The sequence below is a fragment of the Bolinopsis microptera genome, chromosome 5, assembly GCF_026151205.1.
Source record: "Bolinopsis microptera isolate Bmic1 chromosome 5, MBARI_Bmic_1.0, whole genome shotgun sequence".
Taxonomy (NCBI): domain Eukaryota; kingdom Metazoa; phylum Ctenophora; class Tentaculata; order Lobata; family Bolinopsidae; genus Bolinopsis; species Bolinopsis microptera.
The window spans coordinates 14,293,382-14,306,567 of NC_087076.1; the positions used below are offsets into that span (position 1 = coordinate 14,293,382).

At 38.1% G+C, this 13,186-nt stretch overlaps 6 protein-coding genes across 7 annotated transcripts in view; 2 read left to right on the forward strand and 4 right to left on the reverse strand.

Moving 5' to 3' along the window:
• The window catches only part of LOC134815141 (RWD domain-containing protein 1-like), a 38,469-nt gene that overhangs the window by 18,888 nt on the left and 6,395 nt on the right, over nt 1-13,186 (forward strand). The window lies entirely within an intron of this gene.
• The window catches only part of LOC134815142 (uncharacterized), a 20,482-nt gene continuing 7,296 nt past the window's right edge, over nt 1-13,186 (reverse strand). The window contains exons 2-6 of the mRNA XM_063823644.1: nt 1,910-2,160; nt 1,541-1,685; nt 1,165-1,326; nt 868-961; nt 1-740 (exon numbers count right to left, since the gene is read on the reverse strand). Of these exons, the coding sequence (XP_063679714.1) occupies nt 662-740; nt 868-961; nt 1,165-1,326; nt 1,541-1,685; nt 1,910-2,155 (726 nt within the window). The 5' untranslated portion in view covers nt 2,156-2,160 and the 3' untranslated portion in view covers nt 1-661. The remainder of the gene's footprint in view (nt 741-867; nt 962-1,164; nt 1,327-1,540; nt 1,686-1,909; nt 2,161-13,186) is intronic.
• On the reverse strand, nt 2,441-4,042 carry LOC134815137 (ELAV-like protein 3). Its single transcript, XM_063823639.1, has one exon. The coding sequence runs from the start codon at nt 3,892-3,894 to the stop codon at nt 2,695-2,697; it is 1,200 nt and encodes a 399-aa protein (XP_063679709.1). The 5' UTR covers nt 3,895-4,042; the 3' UTR covers nt 2,441-2,694.
• On the reverse strand, nt 4,140-9,543 carry LOC134815138 (RNA-binding motif protein, X-linked 2-like). The gene is made up of 5 exons (XM_063823640.1): nt 9,299-9,543; nt 8,221-8,410; nt 5,431-5,726; nt 5,185-5,296; nt 4,140-5,038 (listed from the first exon to the last, which is right to left on the reverse strand). Exons 1-4 carry the CDS (start codon nt 9,493-9,495, stop codon nt 5,194-5,196), a joined length of 786 nt encoding a protein of 261 aa, XP_063679710.1. The 5' UTR covers nt 9,496-9,543; the 3' UTR covers nt 4,140-5,038; nt 5,185-5,193.
• On the forward strand, nt 7,076-7,990 carry LOC134815927 (lectin L6-like). Of its 2 annotated transcripts, none has more exons than XM_063824539.1 (2): nt 7,076-7,132; nt 7,256-7,990. In XM_063824539.1, exons 1-2 carry the CDS (start codon nt 7,093-7,095, stop codon nt 7,978-7,980), a joined length of 765 nt encoding a protein of 254 aa, XP_063680609.1. In that variant the 5' UTR covers nt 7,076-7,092; the 3' UTR covers nt 7,981-7,990. The 2 variants fall into 2 exon arrangements, with proteins under 2 accessions (XP_063680609.1, XP_063680608.1); XM_063824538.1 differs by having other exon boundaries at nt 7,078-7,132; nt 7,253-7,990.
• Nucleotides 9,676-13,186, reverse strand: part of LOC134815134 (FAS-associated factor 2-like) — a 10,798-nt gene continuing 7,287 nt past the window's right edge. The window contains exons 2-3 of the mRNA XM_063823636.1: nt 11,900-12,039; nt 9,676-11,740 (exon numbers count right to left, since the gene is read on the reverse strand). Of these exons, the coding sequence (XP_063679706.1) occupies nt 10,299-11,740; nt 11,900-12,038 (1,581 nt within the window). The 5' untranslated portion in view covers nt 12,039 and the 3' untranslated portion in view covers nt 9,676-10,298. The remainder of the gene's footprint in view (nt 11,741-11,899; nt 12,040-13,186) is intronic.

Consider the following 13,186-nt stretch of genomic DNA (forward strand, 5'->3'; position numbering starts at 1 on the left):
TAAAGCTGTAAGAAATTAAATGAATAAATTAGGAGCTTGAAATAGCAGTTATTAAATAATTTAAAATAAAATTGATGATAATTTAAAATCTTTCGTCGTTTCAAATTCGTGTTATTATTTGTGAAAATTATCTACACAGACTATCACAATGTTGTAGTGATTCGATATCAAGTTCACTTTAAATCTCAACCATTCAAATATTCAGGATGCTAAAAACAACCAAGCAAACAACTAAGCATATTTGAAGAGAATATTCAAACAAGGATGCGTTTGAGGATGTTGAGAGCAGATTATCCAACTTTTATAAGTATTAAACTAAAAAAATAAAAAATACTCCAAATTTAAAATTCTGCCATATTCGCTATCATGCTATAAATGAATTTCGCGAAAATTCTATTACAAAATAAATACTTTAATGGAGTTCCGCCGTATTTAAAGTAATAATTTAAGAGATAATAAAAACATCTTTTGATCTATGTAAAATTGTTTTAAAAAACACTTGTCCAACAAATAGTGATCGCAATAATCGCAATACAGTTTCTGTGTGAGAACCTCTTCAAATTCCAGTCTTCACACCGAAGTTCAGGAAAATTGTAACCAATAATCCTTTAAAACCGGGATATTATTATAGGTACCAGGATATTTCTAATAATTCGCTTGTTTAGTAAGATTTCTGGAATGTGGTTTTCTTGTAGGGCCAGGTCCAGTCCTCATCCTTACGTTTCCACAGCTGACTCTTCCTGCAGCATTTTACAAATTACAATATTGAACAATCTCAGTTTATTTAAATCAAATCAAAACTCCATTAAGCAAACACCGACAATTTACATCTAACTGTTAGTAACTTCAAGTTTCGATAAATCTGACCTGCTATTAGTGGTGTTCTCCACCCATTCCTGGTGTGCGAACTTAGACTTCCAGTTCTCCGACCACCTCTTGTTCCACAACTCACTAGCAATTCCTGGACAACATGTTGGTATAATATAGGGAGACAGGACATTTCAACCATTCCATGATTGAGTATCGAGTCAAACTCAGTTTTAAAGTCAGAATCGCAAACACACTTCAAAATCCATTCAATATTGAAAGTATTAGCTGCTAATTATCTGAGATTCAAGCTGACTGAACAATAACACTAACCGAGATAACAACAATAACACTAACCGAGATCCTTGCAACACCTCGTCAGGGCAGAAAACTTTATTTTCTCTGTAGCATCAGAGTAGTACTGTTTGCCGGTGTAAAAGGGTGTTTCACCAAATGCTTGGGATACAAATCGCTCGTGGCAATACAGAGAGTATTCCCTTATCAAGGTAACAAACTGCTCTGAAATTTCATATGTCAGCGGCCCGGTTAGCAGCCTGCTTTTTGATCTACAGTAAGTTTAGTAACTCATAACTTCTAACTCATAGAACCTTCGTAATAACAATAACTTTCAACCGAATTTAAAGTTTACATTTGTGAAACGCCATGTGTAATGTATTTACTAATTACTAATTACTAACATTACTAATGTAATGTTATTACTAATCCTACTAACTTTGTTCTCCACTTTCTGACAGATCCAAATCTTTGATTTCTCCACAAGGAACGAGAGCCCAGCCACCAACTCCAAAAGCTTTGTTAAGTGTGTCCTTGTAGTACTCCTCTGACACTTTGAGAGTGCCGCCTCTTTCTAGAATAACCTGTCAGATCGAGGGAATCATTCGAGCTTTTTATTAAGAATTAAAACAAGTCCTCCATATTATGGGACTGGCTATAATGTTAACACAAGTTCGGTACATTGGATGAACATAGGAAACATACGAACATACAATAATATGTTCGAATAGTATGAAAATTAGAGCAACAGAAAAATAGCTCCATGGGGCAAGGAGCTCTTAGCCTAGTGCAAATGTTCAAAACTAACCTCAGCATCATCGAGTGGCTGGGAAAGAATTCCTGCGATTTGCTTATCAAAAGGTTGTCCCACCCCTTCAAATCTATTATCAGGCAAAGAGCTGACTTCCTCCGGTTCTTCAGTAGCCGAACTGAGGGTACGGTGCGACACGTGCACCCCAGATAAACTTGAGAGAGGATTTGTGTGCGCTAATCTCGACACTGTACGTGTTTGAGTTAACAGCCTGCTGGAACTGCGTGCTATCAGACCAAACATCCTGCCCTAGTATCAGAGCTGAGAATTAGGATTATTTGCTGTGATTGATGATGTGATTGATGATGTGACTAAGAGCGTTACAGCCGCTAAGTTTCTGTAATTTTACGATGGCAACAATCGACATCCACAAATTTCACGGATAAATGGTAAAGTAAACAGTGATTGTACTTTTGCTTTATAAATTCTGACTTTTAAGATTGTACACATCAAAAAATCTAAATTTTATAAAATTTCAAGCAGCAAGTGGTTTGTAGTAAAGATTTGATAAGAACAACAACACTCTGGTATCTTTAACAAATATATAACAATTCGTTTAAATCATATCCATTCTAAACAAAAATTAGCAATTTTTGAAGGTATTATTAACGGTCGAAAAATAGCAGGTACCTCTAGGATTAAATCATGATATTAGGATAAATCACACATTGAGAAAGTGACTAGTTTCTGGATTGATAACTGAACAGGCATTGCGTTCTAATTTGCTTTCGTTTGCCAAAAATATTTTGTCACGGAAAAATTGAATTTCGGAAAAAAATCATTCACTTCTTAGCATTCTTAAATCTGACTTGAAGAGGTTTTCCTTGCATGGGCGTTCCTTCAAGGGACTGAATGGATCTACAAGCGTCTTCATAGTTCACCATATGCACGAATCCATATCCCTTGCACTTCTCATTCTTATCTACCACTGGCTTGACTGAGTTTATAGCTCCAAATTTGGAGAACAACTGATATAAAGTCTCGTTGGTAGCAGTTGGAGGTAGGTTGTAAACGAACACACACCACCCTTTCTCAGGATCGTAGGAAGACTTATGGCTCTCAGACAGCACACCACCACTGCTGATGCTAGCCATATCAGGTTGTAATACTGGACTCGCAAACTCGCCCCAAGTGGACCCTGCCTCAGGGTGGTATGGGTGTGCTCGTGATGCACCCCACGTTGCAGGATGTCCCTTCTCTCGAACAACAGGTTCGTTAGGCATGTGGGGCAGCAGCTTGCTTCTGGGGGGACGGTTAAACGCTGGTCGAACTATTGCTCTAGAAGGGGAGACCTCCATCCGGTGGTGTTCTAAGTAAGGGTCCCGGCCCGGTTCCCGCATGTGGGGGAGTGTAGAATAGGGCAGATCACGGGGAGCCCGTGCTGGTGAAGGGTAGGGCTGCGCGGATGTTCTTGTGTTTTTCTTAGTAATCAGTTCGGGTGTAGCTCTCACCACGGGCGGGTCTGCAAACCGAACCACCAGCTCGTCTTCTCCACCGATATTTATACCACTCAGTGCCGTGATGGCGTCCTCTGCCTCTGCCTTTAAATTGTAACGAACGTATGCTCTGCACTTGCTCTGACCCTCCATGTTCTTGACCACACGGTGGGTTATGATCTGCCCGTACACCTGGAACTGCTGATGAAGCCTGTCGTCGTCCCAGGATTCTGGAATGTTCTCAATGAGAAGGTTTGTTTCTCTTGTTTCTTCTCCTGCGGGTCTTGACAACGACACGCGCAATGTTTTCCGTCCCATCTTAAAACCGGTGTACTTTTTCATAGCTTTGTCTGCCGATTCTCGATCAACAAACTTAACAAAAGCAAATCCTCTGCTGATCTGAGATTTTCCATCTCTTATCACTTTTACAGCCTCGATCATCCCGCACTCAGAAAATAGCGTACTCAGCTCATCCTCATCGACCGTTTGTGGCAAGTAGTTAACGATTAGATTGGTACCGTCATTGTGGGCCCTAGACTTGGACATGCCTTACCTCAAAAGTGAAAAATGTTAAAATCGAAAAATGTAAAATGAGGCTATTATGTTGCTGTCTGATTTTTCTTTCAAATAGAAAGCTGGAAAATAGAAAAACGTCAAAAGGCTTTTTGAAATCGGAAAATGATTTAGAAAAGTCAAGATAACTGAGAACATGTTTGGCATAATCTATGCAAGATAGAGTATTCTTTTTTGTATGTCAAGGATTTGAGGAGACAAAAATTAAATTGCTGAAATGCATCGGTTGAAGCAAAAACAAAATATCTTATGGAAATTCATCCAATGATATCAGAGCCATTATTTGTAAAAGGTATATTCAAAATTACTGTCATATGAAAAGCCATGTAAAAAGTTTAGTCGGCCAGAAAATCGTGTGCGGTAAAATCTAAGAGATCATTCAGATAAAGGGGGAGATGTTACGTCAGCAACTTTAGGGAGGGAGGGTCAGTCTGCCAAGGGTAGAAAGTTTCGTGACAGAGAGTTTACATTCGAAAAAAGAATTAGAAACTGAAAAAATTGATCAACAAGGAAACTGGAAAGCCAAAACTTGAGACTTTGTTCATAAATTTGGAATGTATGCTTAGTGCTTGCGAGAGCGAATATGGTCATTCACTCGATACTTAATCATACTCATGTTGGAAAAGGTGTGGAATTGCAAAAAGCTAACGAACGTACGTGTGAATGATCCCTTTTATAATGAAACAGTAAAGACGCATCAAAAAGGTGTGTATTTCTGAAGTCGATAACGATTAAAACTGTCGTGCGCTGCTCAGAAATCGGGGGAACAACGATGTGGTAAGTGCTAAGTCAACGTGTTTGGCGTTCGCGCCTTCCGATAAAGTGGCCACATCACTGGGCATATTGTGCGATGACATTGCCAGAAGTAAACATTACGCCCAAAAAAGATAAAAATACAATCAACTGTGTAACAAATGTTTCACGGTTGAGTGTTTACTGTTTGTAATTCTTGATCTCGGAGATAAAAGTCTCCAGAACGAAGCAAGACAACATGGTTCATGGCTTGTTCATCCCTTGGCGTGGTGTTGAGCATCGTTATAAATAGGCTGAGGCTGATATACAATGTCAAATACTTGGTGTTCGATTAAATAAATAGCGATCCGATTCGTTGACATCCCTGAAACATAATTTAAGAATTTAGATAAACTAATGATAAATACCAAGGAAAATCAACTCATTCAATTCCAAAAACTTGCTTCAATCAGCCAGAGCTGCATTTGCTTCAATTTGAAATTTAAAGAAAACTCATACATTTATACAAACCTTGATAATTTAAGGTGATATGTCTCTATATTGAGGACTGCGTGGTTCTTGTTTGACATCTTTTCTTTTCTTGCTACGTCTATCTGATCGCGATCTACTTCTTGACGGTGACCTATTACAGCCAAAATTACCTTCACTGTACGAGTCATTCATCGCCCAATTAAATTAACAGGTGAAATGCGAAAACATTACTTACAAAGAATTAATTAAATGGGGGAGTTCTACATACTCATAACTTGTACTGACCTTGATCGAGAACGTGAGCTCTCCGAACTGGAACTAGAAGATCTGGATCGTCTTGAGTTGCGTGATGAAGGAACAGCACTGGCGGCTTCACGCTCGATATCTCTCCGACTGTACCCGAATCCTGGCCTATCAGCCCGCTTTCTATCGTTGTTGCTACTGCTGCTACTCCCTAAACCTTCTCTATTGTTGCTACTGTAATCGTATCCTCCTCTGCCACCACCGCCGCCACCACCACCACCGCCATGGCCACCTCCGCCACCGCCACCCCTCTTGTCTTTGAACGGCCGATCTCGTTTCTGTAGTGATACGATTATTGATGATGATGGTTTTACGTTGCAGTAGGGTAAAACATCAAGAGTCAATAGAAATTTTATTTATCAGGTTTTTAAATGTGTGCATGGGATCTTTAAATATTAATCTTATATTAATATTTATATTAATCGCATTAATAGGCCGAAATCAAAATATTACTGACTCATACAGGGTGTACCATAGAAAATGTGACTTTTTTGAGAAATGATACAGAATATTATGAAGGAGCAGTTGCTAAAAACTCTTCATCACATTGTGTCACTAGGTGTCGAATTTATGCATACCAAATTTCAGGTCCCCATCAATTTTTGATTTCTTACAAATTGCTATTTTGTTATGGTGCTAATTTAGGAACTTAAGCTTGCTCTAATTTAGGGGTCTCAAGAAAAAAATTTTCGAAATCAATATTTTAGCTATTTTTGACAGTAAAGAGTAATGTCTATCATTTGCTTTTGTTCCTATCAAAAAATTTTGTTCCTAGCCGAAGATATCGCTGGTCAAAGGTCAGCGCTCATAAGTAATTGTATTGTGCGAGCGATTTTCTATCACGCGTAGTGAAAATCGAGTTTATTTGGCGTAGTGAAAATCGAGTCTAAAAATATTTTTTCTCCGACTGTTTTTGATTAATCACCCTGAAACTTTCAAAATATGTGTTAGGGATCATTTAGAAGAGATTGTCCAAGCAGAATTTTGAGGAAGGTCTTTAAAACGTTTTTATTATATTTTGAAAATCTTGGACCTCAGCCATGAATAATGTCAATTTCAGACTAAAATATTTAATTTTTGGGAAGGGTGGCTTTTTTTGGAAGGTGCTTCACTATTAACCATATTTTTTATTACTATCATTAATTCAAATATATTTCCAACAAAATTTAGTTAAAAATAAATATGAAGTTTGATTTTGTAAAAAATTACAGAAGTGGAAAGAAGTCACACTTTCTACGGTACACCCTGTATTTCGAGCGCGTAAAACCCTGCTGGACCCAATCCGTGTTGATAGATTATCGCAAATAAAGCAAATTATCATCAGATTCTTTGTTTCTAATCGATGAATAGCGAATCATGATTGTAAAACACCTGTTCCAAAATTATACTTTTATGACAGTATAACACCTCTACGAGTTGGAATGGATTATAATTTCATGAAAAGATGCTTTGACAGTTTTACACTTAAGGTGTGATATTGACTGTGTTTAGTTGTGATTCGATAAAAGATTGAGGAGTTGCGCTGAAGGTGTTAAGCGGATGGTTCTCATTGAAAAACATTTGGTACAACGACAAATAATAGGACATTTTTATATAAAAACGATTCTCCGATAGCTCATTTCTAGTTTCTTATATCATTTAGAAATGAGTGTTCCCAGAGTTGCTACGATATTCTTTCTGCTGGGTAAGTTTGACAAAATATTAAAGTATAGTTTATTTTTATTGAATTACGGATATTTATTCTGCAAGTAAGAAGGTCAACTTATAACAGAAGAATCATAACATTCCCCCTAATGTATTTCAGCAGTGTCCAGCTGCCACAGCATGAAGTTTGAACCATGGCGGACCCTTCCCGGTAAGATGAAGAAAGTAAGTGCCGGTGTAAAGGGAATCTACGGTATAAATCTAAACAACGACGTGTACCGCCTGAACGGTAAAACGTGGACTGCAATTGGATCAGGACGAAACAACGTTGTGGTAGCGAGCGGTGTGGATGACGTGTGGATCTTAAAAGAGGACGGCAGTATCCGAATTGGGGACGGGGAACGAGACAGCTGGACGACAATCCCAGGAAATCAGAAATCTCTGGACGTCAGCAATAACGGTAACGTGTGGAGTCTAAACAGGCATGGACCAATTTGGATATACAGAGGGAGGGGAGCATGGGGGAAATTAGACGGTGGAGGAGTTCAAGTGACAGCAGGGAATAGTGGAGTGTGGCATGTTAACAGTAATGGGAAGGTTTACTACAGACGGTACACCTACAACGACCCTAACACTGACGGGTGGGGCTGGGTGGAGGTATTTGCACCAGTCGAGATGAAGTGGCTCGCTTCAGGAACAAACCTGCTACTCGCAGTCAGCAAGAAATCAGATCTGTACTACCGGGATGGAATGAGCAGTGGCAGTCCTACGGGTACACGTTGGGTAAAAGTATCCGGGATCAAACTGGATATGGTGGCGGTGCAGCACAACTTGGTGATTGGCACTGATTCCAGCAATAATGTCAAGTATTCGAAAATTTTCTATTAATTCTTTTCGTGATCATTGCAAAAATATAAGTTTTTATGTGTCGCTACCGACTGTATTCTGATTTCTGATGTAAGGTCTCTTAAAATCGTTAAAAACGACCAGGCAATTAAAATCAACCTTCTACTCGCTGATAAGAGTAAAGCAGGTAATTATCCCGGTATCTTAACTTACATAAATTCTGTTCATTGGTAAATAATTTCTCCGTACAATTAACAAAAGAGTAAGATAAACTTGACCAACCTGTTTGGAGCTACTAGAGCCACCACCACTAGGACTCTCATTGAAGTCGGGAGGTTTGTAATCTCTCACGTGGTCCACCTTCAGAAACCTATTACACAATCTGATACCGTTTAGATTGTCAACTGATAATACCGTGCTCCTCTGGTCTTCAAAGTTGATGAAACTGAAGCCTTTTGGCTTACCCGTGTCCCTGTGGAGGAAATGTTAACTTTTGAAACTCGACTCTTACACTGTGTAAAATTACTTCATGTAAATTTCAGACAAACGTTTAATTTGGACATGTTTTAAATATTGGCGCTACAAAGTTTTGAATTTGTCCGAGGAGAGCAGATCGTTTTCACAATCAAGAATTGTACAATATGTACATTGTACAGGGTGTACCAAAAATAAGGCGACCAAGTGATCAGTGTTAATAATTTAAGAATGGTTTAAGAAGTAAAAACTTTATTTTTCATTCTACAAATGTATGAATTTCTCCGAAGAGATGGGAGCTATCGATCGGTACTGTACAAATCTTAAATAAGGCCATGTGGTCTGAGCCGGTTAACCTTGTTGCTTTCAGAATATCATCGACTATTATCTAATATCTCACCAACACGGTATGTACACATCAGTTAACTTGATCAGATTCATGAAGAGATGAAGTGATAATCAGTAATCACACCAGCCCAGCTACTATTAAACTTTTATCATTTCTTGGTGGGGTAATTATAGTTTCCCAAGTGACCCGTTTTTGTGCAGGCAATTACAGGAGCTGTGGTAAAAAGAACCACCCGCAAAGTCAGAATTAATTAATGACGAATGATTAAATTATGACGGATTACTGTATGCTGAGAACGTCTGATTGCATCCACATAACTGCCGAGATTTCTCCTAATTCTCAGATCCTTGCTACAATTAGACATTGTACATTGTACATACAGTATGCAACCCAGTGCAAGCTAAGTTAACAAATGCAAAGCATATTTGTCTCATACAAGATTGTCCTTTTTACATGAAATTGAATATCCAATATTTTAATTCATCATAATATTGATGTAGTAAATATCAATTTCTACAGTTAAAGACCAATAATTACCTATCTTTAACGTAGTTGAGCTGAACTATTTTGCCGTACTGTGAGAACACAGCCTCAATATCACCCTCTGTCAGCCCATAGTCCAGACCCCCCACATATATCCACGAGCTACTCTTGTAGAGATCGTGCCAGCTTTTTCGGGACCCTGCTGCTTCCAGCTCAGGGTTTTGTGAATCCAACATGTCTCTCATTGACATTCTTTTCTATCCAGCTCAGATGTTACAAGCTCAGATGTTACATAGACTTTTGAGTAAATATGTTAGTACAGGGTTATTACCGTGTATAGATCGTATTTGTACTGGGTAGGTTAAGGTATTAATTAAAAGTTGACGAGAGAAATTTAGAAAAATGCAGTTTATATAAACATTAAATACAGGTATGCTTCGGTAAATATAGAATTACAATTTACAACCGATATAATTCAATTTACATATTATTGAAACTTGGTTTGCAAGTACTAAACACACGATGACGTATTCTTTCATTATATCAAACTCGAAAATAAAGTTGTGATAAAGTTACCTGACTTAAATAATAATTATTATACACATGATAATATCAGATATCTTGTACTTGTTCGTGGTCATAAAATCTCAGTTCAGTTAAAATAGTAACTTGACGACGCCCGAAGTTCGTACTTAATTTACATTTTGTTCAGCTAAAATGTTATGTAAAGAGATAATAATTCAAAAAAACCCAGGCACAAATAGTTTACATAATCACACACTTGAATAGTTACGTTTTTAAAACTGATGAAGTGCAAACAATTCGGTCACAATTCAGGGTACAAAACTAAAACTTAGTTGACAAAGACAAAATATTCTGACAAACGGAACAGTGAACATTTTATCATAACGTCTAGAAAAACCAATAATAGCAACAAATTCTTAACAGTTCTGCTGATTCAAGCAGTGCTCAAAAAGTCTCATAAGAAACACATGTAATTCATTTTGCAGTTTAGCTCATCACATGTATTTCAAATACCACTTCTCCACTTCTCTCACATCTCAGCCTCACTGGCACTGGATTCCTCGTCATCACTGATTATCTCCTGGACGAACAGGGTTGTAGCACTCTGTATTCCCATCTCCTCACAAGTCTTGTGGTGTGCATCGCCCTCCACAGGTAGCACTCGTTTGGGGAAATTACTGACAAGCGTGAAGAAAATGGGGGAATCATCACATGTTAGGGCAAACTCGTAGATATCTTTAATTGTGGCAACTGGAGAGAACTTTCTAGAGACTCTGGAACCGTTAGGAAGTCGGAAAAGCAAGGACAAAGTATCTTCTTTGGTTTGTTCTAGAAGGTTCTCTTGCAGCTTCAGACGGAGTGCTAATCGTGCTTCTATTTTCTCCTGCTTCTCCCTCTCCTGTCGCTCCTGCTCCTCCTGTATCCTCCTTATTGCCCTCTCCTCTTCCTCCTTCTTTCTGGTACGCTCCTGATCTCTTAACAAAGACTCCTGATACGCTACATCTTGCTCTTGCATAATCAGCTGAGAAGACGTGCTTTCGCTCACACGTTCATGGTTTCTACTTCTGCGTTGTCTGTTCAGATGGGGCTCATTTTCTACGATGGAAGTGGTTAATCGCGAGATAATTTGCTCTACAGTGGCAGCGCCCTGGTGTTTGTAGACCATTCTCATCTGTCCTTCTTTGTAGCAGAGCAGGGCGATAAAGGGAGCTTTTGCATTGTTCAGACTTTCAGCAACACACGCTCCTTCCCTCTTCTTGACAGAGCAACTCCAGTACAGTAGGTTGTCCTCTACCACACTCTTCAGGAGATTGGTGCAGATGACATTGTTAGCAAATTGCACTGAGGTGGGGTTGTCCTCGTTGTGCAGATACACAAAGAGGAAGCGCAAGTGCCGCTTGGCATGGCTCACAGCCTCACGGTATGTGCCGTGGTACAGCCTGGGGTGGAGGACACCGTGTTTGTTATCAAACTCGGTGATAAACCTCTCTACCTCCTGACCAGCTTGACGCTGGGTTGGTGGTCCTGGGCTAAAGAAAAGTGATAAAGCAAAGTGGAAGATTGTCTGTACAATTTTATAGGCTACTGTCATGGGCCAGAGAATTATGTTCCAAAAACTTCCGAATAAAGTTTGAACAACTGATCTGTTCTGTCTGTTAATGACTGGTCCCTGCAAACTGCTCAGTCGTGGACCGATAAAGTTTGCATTTTCAGGATTCAATGCTGGGTTATTGAAACTGGTGATAAGGCGTTGCCGCACTTCATTATCAAAGTTGCTGGATGTAAGATGTTCTGAAAGTCTGGAGGTCTGGGGCTGGCTGCTTGAAGAGGGTACTTCTTCGTTACTGTTGGAGGGCATTGTCTCCATGGGAGGTGTTGGAGGTAGGGGATTGAAGGAGAGTTGCACTGCTTGTTCAAGGTTCCAATTTGACTCATCCAGGAGTCTCAAACATTCTTCTACTTCAGTTTTACCTTGAAATAAAATTGGTCAATATTTGAATTACAATTAGCCTACATTATAATTATATACAAAGTACCTGTTATCTCACTGTGTAGCATTATATGACAGGATGAGAAAATTCACAGCAGATCACATTTTGATAGAAATATAGAAAAATGAGTGGCAATTACCTGTTACTTCCTGAAAATGACTTAGAATCTCATCTTGATTTAGATTGATGTCATTTTGGTTTGGTTCCCTGGTACCATTGTCTGACTCGGGAGGGGTATTTTGATCGTTCACTTCATTTACATCTCCATAATTTACCATGCTGTAAAATAAAATGTTACAGAAAATAAAGTAATTCGATAATTACAGATAATTTGAATAGAAAATAAGTCAAATAAGAAGTTATGATTACATCTCTGCATAAGCGGTACAAGCAAGCAATTGTTTTCTAAACTCCAATTCAGAGAGAATTTAAAGAGTCTATTCGAGCACAAAGTTGAAACTTACTTATTACACAAACTGTTAAATCTATAGACCCTATTAAACAATAAACATGTCGAACAACAGAGTACAGACCTACGCTAGCATGGTACTAAATAATTAGTTGCAGTAGTGTACACCTCAAAAGACAGGGGATGAGTAAAAATAGTTGACAACTAGTGCACAAATTTATTTATAATTTACAACCTTGAAAATACCAAGACGGATACAAATCCGTGAATGATATAAAAATTAATATAATTATTAAAAAATACAATTTAAAATAGAATTAAGTTTGATTTATCATAATATGTTTATAATAAACAAATAAATATGGTTACTACTCCTAGATATCATATTATTTGATTGGTATTCGATTTCTGATTATTTCTCTAGGAATATGATTATTATATCTCAATTTGGCTTTAGGTAGGGTGCCCCGCTAAAAGAACTGGATTCTTCCAGGAAGCATCCCGTGCACAGACCTTAGTCTACATATATATTAAATTATTAACCATTCATTCTGTATGTGCACGAAAATTTATTTCAATCAATATTTTATTAAATACAATACATATTATATCAAGTTTTAAAAGTTAGTTGAAAGTGCTGAAACCATAATATTGTGATCATTTAAAATACTATGATAAAGTTTTACTGTCCTAAGTGATATAATAAACAAGCAACAAAAACAACACACAGCCTAAGTTGATGAAACCTTTACACATATATCACTAAAAGTTCATAGGAGTTAGGCAAGTTATGTAAGATCAATGAATGTGTCAGAGAGAAACACAAAAATATTATGTTAAAAGTCAAGGAAAACACTGTGTACAGCCTCCTATCCTACAGAAGCCTTCTTTTTCTTCTTCGAATTCACAAGGACAGATCTCCTCTTAAGTAAACCCTCCCATGCTTCCTTAAAATTGTCAGAATCCTTCTTGTGAAGGTTCAATCTGTCCCGAAGTGACTTAACATCTATGGTATTT